This window comes from Ctenocephalides felis, unplaced genomic scaffold (assembly GCF_003426905.1).
Source record: "Ctenocephalides felis isolate EL2017-DRISC unplaced genomic scaffold, ASM342690v1 CF-g0.4_SCAFFOLD_01886, whole genome shotgun sequence".
NCBI lineage: Eukaryota > Metazoa > Arthropoda > Insecta > Siphonaptera > Pulicidae > Ctenocephalides > Ctenocephalides felis.
The window spans coordinates 129757040-129769851 of NW_020538040.1; the positions used below are offsets into that span (position 1 = coordinate 129757040).

At 30.6% G+C, this 12812-nt stretch overlaps 1 protein-coding gene across 1 annotated transcript; it reads right to left on the bottom strand.

Moving 5' to 3' along the window:
• Nucleotides 1-752: 752 nt before the first annotated feature.
• On the bottom strand, nucleotides 753-8225 carry LOC113375898 (paired box pox-neuro protein). The gene is made up of 4 exons (XM_026615842.1): nucleotides 8210-8225; nucleotides 5723-5943; nucleotides 1110-1323; nucleotides 753-898 (listed from the first exon to the last, which is right to left on the bottom strand). Exons 1-4 carry the CDS (start codon nucleotides 8223-8225, stop codon nucleotides 753-755), a joined length of 597 nt encoding a protein of 198 aa, XP_026471627.1.
• Between the last annotated feature and the right edge of the window lie 4587 nt (nucleotides 8226-12812).

A 12812-nucleotide genomic window follows, 5' to 3' on the forward strand; every position in this document is an offset into this window, starting at 1 on the left:
GGCCTTGGGTTATGACCCGGTATTAGTCCATGAGTTCGGTCTTTTTAATTCTATATCTGTCGTAAGTTTTCAAATTTTTAGAAATGTTCAAATCGATACTCTAATAGGTCATATCTTTAAAGAATTTTAAAAGTAATTCCCTCGATCAGATCTAGAAATAACACAGTATACTATACTCCTTTTTGTGTAACACAGTAGTTATCAAATTCTAAGCATTAGTTATCTTACAACATAGCTAATAATATTTACATGTGCTAATTAAAAACTACTTGAATTTTTTGATTCATCAGAATTTGTTGGAAGTAGTTCACTTTCTTTATTATATATCGCACCAATATTATGACAAGGATGATCATTATTCGAAACGGGATGTGCAACCAAGGTGCAGTTGCAAGGTTCGTCGACTACAATTCTGCAGGGCGGCTGAATAAACCTTAAAGGCTTGTCATCAGAAGCAGTCTTGGTAATTTTTGTGGGTTTCTTTAATAGCTCTTCTATGGAATAAGGATTTCGCTTCAACATCTTTTTGGCATCATCTTTCGTATCTTCTTCAAGTTCTTCTCTCTCTGGTTCACTAGTTTTTCCTAATGAGTCTTCATCACTGTGGTTGCTCGGGCTACGACTACTGTTCGTCTGCATGGTATTGGAACTCGTTGGTTGAGAATTTGGGAAACTAAATAATTGGGAGGTTAAATAAGGTGTATGCTGTTGCAGATTCAATTGGTGTAACGCTGGTGGTCTATAAGGAACTACTAACCCAGGCCAGGTTCTTGTAAAATCGTTTTGGATTGGGGTGAAGGGGCCAATGTTACGAGGGGTGTTTGTGGCGATTGCTGGTAGAGTAATAAAGGTGAATTCTTGTTCGGGATAGAAGAATCTTGGCGTTTCATACCAACATCTGTTGATAAAATAGATTAAATCGAATTATAAATATATTATGAAAAAAAAAGAATTAAAATCATATACTCATCATATATATTGAACAAAGCATATAAGATGAATGACCTCTTAATTTTATCCCATTTTCAAAGAAAGTATATCATTTTTAATATCTGGTTGAACTTTAGTGATGACCACTTCTACAACAACATTTTTTTGTCAATAGTTACCTTGTCCACTAGGTGAAGACAACAGCACTAAATCGTGATCACTCCAAGAACCACTGTTTCTCAGAATTCGGTTAACCGAACTGACAGAAGGAATTGAATGAGGATCACAAACCCTTTGTGCCAGAAGCTGATCCCGAATTTCCCAGGCAAACATGCTGGGATTATCCTGCTTGAATCGGACGATTTTCTTTACCACAGTTGGTGTTGCGACTTGCTGGAATTAGAAAAAAAGTTAGTACTTTTTGGTAAAGACGTAAGAAAAAAAAAAAAAAGTTTTTATAAAATTGTGAGTTTTTTGAAAATAGTTTGTACTAAAGTAGTGAATCTGCTAGAATCCATCAAGATGTCTATAATGAAGTCAATTCTAGATGGAATATGAATAACTTTAATTCTGGTGGAAATGGCGCTCATTAAACCATATGATTTAAAAGAAAAAAAACTTCGTATATGCTTCTTATTTGCATGATAGCTCATTCATTTTACACGCAAAAAACTTGTAACAGCACTCATTTTAAAGCTAATGTTGAGTACTATAAAACCCAATTTCACCGAAATGCATAAAATGTAAAACCTCGACACTAGATGGCTTTAAATACAACAATTAAATCTTGAACGAAATAAAAAACGACTTTGCTCTTTCAAATCTTGCTTAATATTTTTCCTAGAACACTTTATGTAATACCGATTTATTAAGATTTTTATTGATATTATTTTGTTCATTACATGATTTTCGTTAAAACGTATATTTTAGCAGATATTTGCAAAAAAACGAAGAAAAACGCCAAAAATATATGAATCTTCAGTGGCCAGTAACTTGAAAAGTATTAGTTTTTCTGAAAAACTATATAATACATTTTTTTCTTATAATTAGTTTTTCTATCGATTTCCGACGTTATTTTGAAAAAATGTAATTACACAATTTAGAAGGGGTGTCAGCCCCCCGGGGGGTGATGGCGCAACCCGAATTGTTTTCACTTTTGAACTTGAGGGTAAGATGATCCTAATTCCAAAATTTCATTCAATTCGGAGCACAGTAAAAAAATTCAGAGGTTATACCCTTTTTTCCTCTCCGTTTACTGCACTAAGAGTAGTTATAATAATCGGCCAAATATCGAAAATGAAAATTTTTGCTTAACTTCACGCTTTGAGGTTTCTGAACATTTTGGCATACCTCAGAAAAAATGAAAGTGTGTGTGTGTTTTGTGGGTCCGCATTTTTTCGTCCACGTTTTCGGGCGCACGGATTAACTGATTTGAATGGTTCAAAAAACATTCGATTCCTATTGATAGGGAGATGTGCTGATTAATCTTTGGCAAAGACAGGTCCAGCCGTTTTGAAGATACGACGCAAAGATTACAGAAAATGGAAATCGGTTTTTTGAGAGAATAGGGCATCCGATCTAAATGATCCAAAAAATATTCAATTCGTAATGATAGGGAGAAGTAGTGATTACTTTTTGCTAAAGGCAGGTCCAGTCGTTTCGAAGATAAGAGCTATTTGTACAGTTTTTGAGAGAACTAAGCATATAAATGGCAGTTTTTGAGAGAACTAAGCATCCGATTTGAATTATTTAAAAAACTTTCTGCTTGTATTAGTAAAACAGTTGCTTTTGAAAAAAAAATATTTTAATTTTTTTCAAGTTAACACATTTATTGTGGGTACATAAAACAATTACTACTGACAATATTTTTCTTGTTTGTTTTGTATCAAAGCCAAAAACACTTTGTTTCGTATTGTTATATTAAAGCTGTACAATTTGGATTAAGAATCCGTAATTACTTTATCCTTCTATAATACACAAAAAATTAAATTTAAAATAAATTATTCTTTAATAATTTCGGTTGAAAAGTAACACGCCAATTTTTAGATAGGATCATTTTTTTATATATATCTGATATAACCACACGTTATTATTAACGACACGCTTCAGCAATGTACCCCTAAATTAAAGTTTCGTTTTTATTTTTTTCTTTATCATAGACCTTTTGAAAATATTTATAGATAGATGTGAAATAATTTTTGCAAAGCTGTATATATTAATATGTTCGAATATTATATATATAATATAAATTAAATAAAAATTGTAATTGTTGATAAAATTGTTGATATATTTTAACTCATAGTAGCTCTCATTCTGTCGAACTGTTAATCAGTTACTTCATCAGAATATCAAATGACAATGTTTTATAGAAAATCGGTATACATTAAAATCACAGTTGAAAATATATTATTCATTTTTTATATCGTTCATATATTGTGTGAAAATCAAATAGCTCACTAATTTCTTAATTAGTCTTGAGCAATTCAGTGAACATTCCAATTAATTTTGATCATTAAAGTATATTTATAGCACGTTTTGCTTTTGAGAAATTGCGCTATGTTTATGTATTTTTTTATTTTAATTTATTCAATTTATTCTTAAACTTATTTAAAGTTTTTATTTTTGCCAAAAAAAATCCGAATTTCACGATATTTCATGCCAAATCTCGACACAATTTTACATTTGGCTGAACCGTTTTTAAAAATTTAAAAGCCACTCAAAGTGCTTGTGTTGATTTGTATTTGCAATCGATCGAACAAACTTTTTCTTTATACTACTAGCAAAAATGCAAAAAAATATTCACGTTTTCGATAAAAATCTTGAACATATTTCGAAAATGTTTTATAGAAAATCGGTATACATTAAATCACAGTTGAAAATATATTATTCATTTTTTATATCGTTCATATATTGTGTGAAAATCAAATAGCTCACTAATTTCTTAATTAGTCTTGAGCAATTCAGTGAACATTCCAATTAATTTTGATCATTAAAGTATATTTATAGCACGTTTTGCTTTTGAGAAATTGCGCTATGTTTATGTATTTTTTTATTTTAATTTATTCAATTTATTCTTAAACTTATTTAAAGTTTTTATTTTTGCCAAAAAAAATCCGAATTTCACGATATTTCATGCCAAATCTCGACACAATTTTACATTTGGCTGAACCGTTTTTAAAAATTTAAAAGCCACTCAAAGTGCTTGTGTTGATTTGTATTTGCAATCGATCGAACAAACTTTTTCTTTATACTTAGCAGAAAAATGCAAAAAAATATTCACGTTTTCGATAAAAATCTTGAACATATTTCGAAAATTTAAAAACCGTTTCGAAACTGTTGGAAATCGTGCTGATTTCGGTAAAAGTTGGTTTCGGGTAGCATGAAAATAGGTTAAAAACAATAGCTATAAACACCAAAATAGTTTATAACCATCTAAGTTTATACCGACCTTTGTTGTCAGGAATATGTAATACAACACAGCATAATCATTTAAACTTATGAATATGATATAACAATATTGTAATTTAATTACATAATAACAAAAAAAAGAGTGCGCGTAAGGTTCACATGCAATTACAGTAAAACTTATTTGCTCTTGTACAAGATGGCATTTAAGTACAAATAAACACATCATATAATAATTTTGAATAATGTTTATTAGTAATATGATAACACTCGTGATGGACATTTTTATGAGTATCAACTATTATACAGATTTATATAATGATAAATTATAAATTATATATTTATAATAGCATTAAAAATATGTATAATATTTGAAACCAATAATGTAATTAAAGTCATACTTCAAATACGACATGATCAGTTTGTCATTGTAATTAGCATTTAGAAATGAACCGTCATTAGAGAAATGAAGTAATTGCTGATTAATAAATTCTATAATATTCGTTCACACAGTTGATTATGTTAAACAACGCCTAAACAAATATTGTTTTTGCAACTTCACTCAACATATAATAATTGTGTTTGAAGAACTTCATGTAATTAAAGTTAACATACATTCATTGACTGATGGTTTTTTTTTTACTATTTCGCAAGCGATATAATATTATTCTTTGATCAGCTGTAATATCTGTTTTGCCTAAAAAATATTTTCCATTTCAATAACTTCAAAGATTTATAGAAACTACGAATAATATAGAAATATTTTCTAATCAATAAACTTATGTTTAGTATGGCACAATGTTTAATTTGTTTTATTATTTTCAAGGAACAGGGTAAAACATTCTTCTGATTCAGGCATTTTCATTAAATCAAGTTTTAACTTGATTTAATGTAATGTAACTTTAAAATGTTTATTTATCTATGCCGATTTCCTTGTTGATATCGATACGCATACAACGACAAATCTCTATTCACATACACGACGACTAATCACAATCGACCCGTATAGAAATGATCTCATCGAGAGCGAATGATGAACAGTTCGCCGTAACGGACTTCCGTTGCATTTGTACGGATTTACATCCTAGTCGCGCCTAAAGAAGTTTTACTTCTAAAACTTACATTTGGCTCTTTATAGGGCAATTCCATTTACAAATCAGATATATGGTGACTCAATGCAATAATGAAAACTTGTTCGAACAAACATACTTCACCATTATCTCTTTGAACCCTATCTCAAAGTCAGTATATTTTAGCTGTTATGACGACTGTCACTATCGTAACTTGGCACAATCGTACCCCCTACTTTAATTTAATAGACAAATAAACAATTGCATTCCTATTATCACGTGTATTGATATTTTATCGTGTCCTACCCCCACCGTACCTTAGTTTTGCTTCCACCGATGGATCCCGGCCTGATAGACCCAGTCTCGTAGAACCTGGTCAGTATCTTCGATACGCACCCGTGCGACACGAGCAGTTGCCGCGAGATGTCGCACGGCCTGACGCCCATCAGCGCCAGCTCGACGATCCTTCGTCGCACGCAATCGGGTAACGGGCGCCCGTTGACGAACACGCCTCCCAGCTGGTTTATGCCTGCCTGGCCTGTAGTGAAAAAATTGAAATTCTTAAATTAGACGTAAATTCACGATTGTGTTTTCAGTTTTATCGCGAGCGATTATTATCTAGCGGCTCGGAGTCCCTTTTACAGTTAATTTTGTGATCCCAAGATTGTCGTACGTGATAAGGGCTTTGATGAAGATACCTGATTATGTTAGACGCCTGGCAATTATTATATGTAATATGTGTTCTTGAATTTTTTATTTGCAGGCAACTAGTCGATATAAAAAACTATAAATAATTTGAATGTTTATTTAGTACGTTTCGACACTGTAGAAAATTAACAAGTTCAAACAAGAAAAAAACAGAGAATTGCACACATTATTTTAAAAGAAAACACAATTTTGAGTAAGTTACAATAAGTAGAAAAAAAATTGAGTAGGGAAGTCTAATTTGATTTTGAGCAATTATATTGTGCAAACCAAACCGATTATATCACAACAAATAACACATATCAAACAAACAGCTATCTGACTATGTTCAGTAAATCTTCCAGCTAATTCATTATTGTAGAAATATGTTTCTGGCTATTTTTTTTTAATTTATCTGTTTTTTTTACCTCATAGGCGGTGAGTTAAAAAGGGATAGCCAGGGCTCAAAAAGAACTTCAGATCCACCATTTTATTTTATTTTTAAAAATATTTTATAGAATATTAGTTACATTTTTCAATCAATGTGATGCAGTTTAATTATTGAGTAGAACAACAATATAAAACTAGTGGGGTGCATATCATCGTGTCTTAAGGCCACTGCTGGAACTTTCCGAAACGTAATTAAAAATCTTGGTTTGAAATCCAAAGAAATTTACACTAAATGTGTACACATTATTAAAATTGCTGTAAAATATCTGATAATTTGATGTATATATGTCCAATAAACATTTTCGACCGTCAAATGACGTTTTTTTTAACTTATTTTTATTGAGAGTCTATAACCACTAAACCTGCCTTCCCAAAAATTTAATCAGTTCTTCATCTTGTCAATACAAGTATAATGTTTTTTGAATGTTCTCTCAAAAACTGAATCACCGTTTTTGGCACTTTTTGCTCCGTAACTTCGAAACGGCTGGACCTGTTTTCGCCAAAAACTAACCAGCACATCTTCTTATAAATGGGAATCGAATGTTTTTTGAATCATTCAAATCGGTTTACCCGTGCGCCCGAAATCGTGGACAAAAAAAAGTATCCAAACATACACATACGCACATACATCCATTTTTTTTTAAGGTATGTCAAAATGTTCAAAAACCTTTGAAACGTAAAGATATGCAAAAATTTTGATTTTCGATTTTTTTGCGATTACAATAACTTACCCTACGAGAAGTTAATAATTTAAATATTTAATTAGTACGTTTCGACACTGTAGCAAATGAACAAAATCAAACTAGAAAAAACATACAATTGCACACATTATTTTATAAGAAAACAAAAATTTTATTAAATTAAAATATGTAAAAAAGAAATTGAATAGGGTAGTCCAATTTGATTTTGAGCATTCATATTGTGAAAACCAAACCGATTCTATCACAACAAATAACACATATCAAACAAACAACTATCTGACTATGTTTAGTAAAACTCCCATCATTGTAGAAATATTCTTTGGCTATTTTTTAAAAATTTATCTGTTTTGTGACCCCATAGGCGGTGGGATAAAAATTGACAACCAGGGTTCAAAAAGATCCCCACACCTACCAGTTTGTTCTATTTTAAAAAAATATTTTATTGAATAATAGCTACATTTTTCAATCAATGCGATGCAGTTTAAATATTAGGTAGAAAAACAATATAAAACTAGTGGGGTGCATGGCATCGTGCATTAAGGCAACTGCTAAAACTTTCCAAAACGTATTTAAAAATCTTGGTACGGAACCCGAAGAAATTTACACTAAATGTGTACACATTATTAAATTCGCTGTAAAATATCTGATAATTTGATGTACATAAGTCTAATAAATATTTTTGACCGCCAAATGACATTTTTTCAACTTATTTTTCTTTAGAGTCCATAACCGCTGGACTTTCCTTCTCAAAAAAAATTTAAATTATTAAAATCGGACGCTCCGTTCTCTTAAAAACTGAGTTACCGTTTTGGGCATTTTTTGCCCTGTATCTTCGGAACGGCTAGACCTGCCTTCGCCAAAAACTATAACGTCTCATTATCAACACGAATCGAATGTTTTTTTAATTATTCAAATCGGTTTATCCGTATTCTCGAAATCGTCGACGGAAATTTGTATCCGCATACATACCATACACCCACGCCATTTTTTCTAAAGTATGCCAACATGTTCAGAAACCTTTGAAAAGTGAAGATCTATACAAATTTTCATTTTCGATTTTTTTGCGATTACTATAACTTGCCCTACGGTAAGTTAAAAATTAGTATAATTATAAAATATATGTATTAGGGGTGAATAACTCTTGGCATAAATAAATTAATTTAGTAGAAAAATTTTGATTTTCTATAATCTCGGAACAATTTTAATGGGAATAAGCTGAGAAACATTTATCTTTAATTAGTAATCAAGTGGTATAAAAATTATTGAATTACAAAAATAAGTATTATAATTACAGATAGGGAGTTGTGGCAAAAAGGTAAAAATTTAGAGTTATACGGTTTTTAAATTTTGCATTAAAAAAATAAAGGGAAGGAAACTGGTCTAAACACTTAAAAAAATGTTTGTGTGCAACCATAATATATATTAAAGCATTTTTTAAAGAGAAATTTAGGCTTCTCTATCAGCTTAAGAAAATCTTTATCGAAATCAGTGGAAAACTGTTCACAAAGGATGATAATTTATCAGTTGTTTTGCGGATAGAAAATGATTGAATTACTAAAATGACTATTACAAAATAGAGGGTATTTGAAAATCTAGGAAGGTGTGTAAATTTTTAATTACGTTTTATGAAAAGGGAAAATAAAGAAAATTGGTTCACATCACTTAAAAAAAAGTTTTCTGGTGTTAAATTTAGGATTTTTCATAAGCTCGAAAAAATCTGAACTAAAATTCAGTGAAATCTTGGGGATGATCAACCCACTCGAAAGTAGGAAAAATAGATGTTAGCCCATTCTCAGTCAGTCAGAACGCGTAGTTCTATTGCTTCAGTAAAAAACAATGCGATATGTAGCTTTGGTGATACAAATTCGAAACATTTATGCTAGCTAAAACAATGGTATTGAAAAAAAAACTTCGAGATGCCATCCGCAATCCGCAACACTTATTAGATTTTGCAGCAAATTTTCTGGCCAGTCGATCCTTCATGTCTACATTGTAATATGAAGTATTTATTGATAAATACTTATTAATGCTTTATAGAGTAAGAAAATTAAATATAGTAAAAATTACCGATGAATATCATTCCATATTATTATATTATCTTACCTTCTAATTAGTTGTATTTTTTTATTTTTCAACTTACATCATACTTTAGTTAGAAACAACTATTCATTAATAACAATATAACGGCCAGGTTTGTAACACTTTTGACAATTCTCTATAAAAATTACAAAATCATAGCAAATTAGACTGTTTTTAAACGTTGGTTCTAAATTCTACTAATGAGGTTCACATATAAAAATGTAATAAATGCATTTATGTGTTTCTTTTTTAGATAAACTCCAATCGTTTCGTAACACTCTCTTTGAATCCTAACACTCACTTTCTATTGCGCATAATTTATATGGTTCATAATACGATTGTCAACTATAATTGATAATTATCTTTGAAAATGCAATAGGTAGGGTAGATAGTATGATTGTTCGAACAAGTTCCCATTATTGCTTTCAGTCAGTGCCTTACATTAACATGATATGTAGACCGCATTGCTTTTAAAGTGTCAAAAATTAGTTTTCGTGTTCGAATTCATTCATAACTATTGATTGTATACAGATAAATTACTCTTTTGTTAAATTGCTGTAAGTTAAACATTATTAGTTTATTTACCAGCAATTAGTTTTTGCTTAGATAATTGAGCTCAGTCATAATGATTTAATTTCAAAAGTGTGCATTGGGTACGGTTGTGACAATTTTTGGGATACGGTTGTGACATGTATTTCTTGTCCTTTTCGAGTGAAGATTAAACAGATCAAGAAAATCTAACTTAACTAATTGTAAGACAAAATACGAAAGAGAAAAGTGAAGAAAATTTTTTGTAAACTTTGTTTAAAAAATTATGTTTTGTTATAATTGTTATATCTAATTCATAAGATTTTTCAAAATGTTTATGTTGTCTTGTGTTACATATTGTTATTAACGACAGTACAAGTCGTTTATAAATCATTTTGATGTTTTTAACTTCCCGTAGGGCAAGTTATAGTAATCGCAAAAAAATCGAAAATGAAAATTTTTATATATCTTTACGTTTTAGAGGTTTCTGAACATTTTGGCATACCTTAGAAAAAATGGATGTATGTGTGTGTGTGTGTGTGTGTGTGTGTATGTGTGTGTGTATGTATGTATGTATGTGTGTGTATGTATGTGCGGATACAAATTTTCGTCGACGATTTCGGGAACACGGATCAACCGATTTGAATAATTCAAAAAACATTCGATCCGTATTGATAAGGAGACGTGCTGATTAGTTTTTGGCAAAGGCAGGTCAAGCCGTTCCAAAGATACGGGGCAAAAAGTTCCGAAAACGGTAAATCAGTTTTTAAGAGAACGGAGCGTCCGATTTTAATAATTCAAAAAACATTTTATTTGTATTGACAAGATGAAGAATCGATACAACTTTCATGAAGGTAGGTCCAGTGGTTTCGGAGATATAGAGGAAAAAGTAAAAAAATGAGCCATTTAGCGGTCAAAAATGATCATTAGACATATGCACATCAAATTATCAGACATTTTATAGAGATTTTAACAATAAGTATACATTTTGTTAACATTCCTATCGGTTCCGTACCAATGCTTATGCGTTAGACAGCGACGCGGCGCTTACGCGCTTTATATTTTGTCCCTATGTAGTTAAAGCAGTACGATTGCTTTGAAAAAAAAGTTCAGATCTTCCACAATATGTCATTTTTTTTTTCAAAAAAAAACTAATTTTTTGTCCAATTTATAGTTTCTCAAAAATCTTATTTTTTCAAAGTAATTTTTTTTCAAAAATGTTAATCGTTTTAAAAAAAAATAATAATTTTTGGTACGGGAAGTTCCAGCAATTTGCCTTAAGGCACGATGCCCTAATTGCCTTAAGACAGAATTCCACTTACAGCTAGTTACTTATTGTTTTTAACCCATTTTTATGCCTGTCACTACTGACCCCAATCGCAATCACATGGACCCTCGGATATTGACGGTTGTGCCACTGGCCAATTTCTTGTATAATTTGATTTCAGTATTTTCATGTAGACAAATATTCAAATTACCATAGTTTACTCTCTCAACTAACTAGTATATTAACAAAATTATGGCTGATCAAAAAAGTGGCACACCCGTACCCAGTCTCTCTACTAATTCTATTTTAATAATATTACTAATATGTATTTTCAAAAAACTTGTAGTGTCTTTTACTGTATGATATTTTTTTCGATAAAAAGCTGCATTTCATTAAATCAATTATTGATGCGTTTTTAACTTCCCGAAAGAGAAGTTCATGTTTTCATCATGACGTTTTCTCAAAAACGGTTAGACCGATTTCAAAAATTTAAAAGCCATTTGATGTATTTCGATGAGGACTAGCGTTTCAGAGTTTTGTGTGACAATCGGTCGAGCCGTTTCTTTGTAAATCGCAAAAAAGTGAAAAATGTTTCGTCCACGTTTTAGCCCGAAATTCTTAATCGATTTTGAAAATTCAAAAACCGTTCAAAAGATATTGGTTAGGAATCGTGCTGATTAGTTTTTGGTAAAGATCGGCCGGGCCGTTTTCTTGTAATAAAGTTTTTAAAAAAAAAATCGACGATTTTTATGATTATTTTTTTGACGGTAGATATCTTAGTCTTCTATCATACTAAAATATTACGGCCCTACGACAACTCGTTTAGCTTTAAAAATTCATCAAAGTTTGCAAAAATTAGTATCGTTCTTTTGGCATTTGTCAAAATTAGACCTTTGATTGACGTTTTCTCAGAAACGCCTGAACCGATTGCAGAAATTTAAAAGCCATTTGATGTATTTCAATGAGGACTATCGTTTGTCAGTTATGTGAGACGATCTACCTAACCGTTTCTTTGTAATTTGAAAAAAAGTGTTAAACTTTTCGTCCACATTTAAGCTCATCCTACCGAACCGATTTTAAAAAATCAAAAACTGTTCGAAAGATATTAGTTGGGTGAAAATCTACCGAGCCGTTTTCTTGTAATTAACTGTTGAAAAAAAAACTCAAGCGGATTTTTATGTAACTTTTTTTGGCAATATATATCATGGTCTTATAGAACACACTGAAATATTAATGCCTTACGACAAGTAGCTTAATTTTAAAAATTCATCAAAGTTTAAGAAAATGAGTAGTTTTGTCGACGTTTGTTAACATTAAAATTAGACGATTTACTTGGTATAACTATAGAGTACTTGGTTTTAATGAACATACTAAACCATTAAAGTCCTATGGAAACTGGTTCAATTATAACAATGGTTGATTTTTTTAAATTCGCTATTAGAAAATACTCCGAGTTAACGTGTTCGTTCGTTTTCAATTATGTGTAATAAACCCACTCAGAATACTTCTAATCACTCATAAATTAAATTATTTTTTATTGATTAAGTCGATTATTTACACATATCGGGAAGTTCATGTAACTTGCCTTAAAGCTAAATACCAAACCAACTAGTTAAATAATTTTGTCCTATCAAAATTTTTGATAATTTTTGTAAATCTTTCTCGGCTATTTTGATTGATTTTTACTTAACGGCCTTT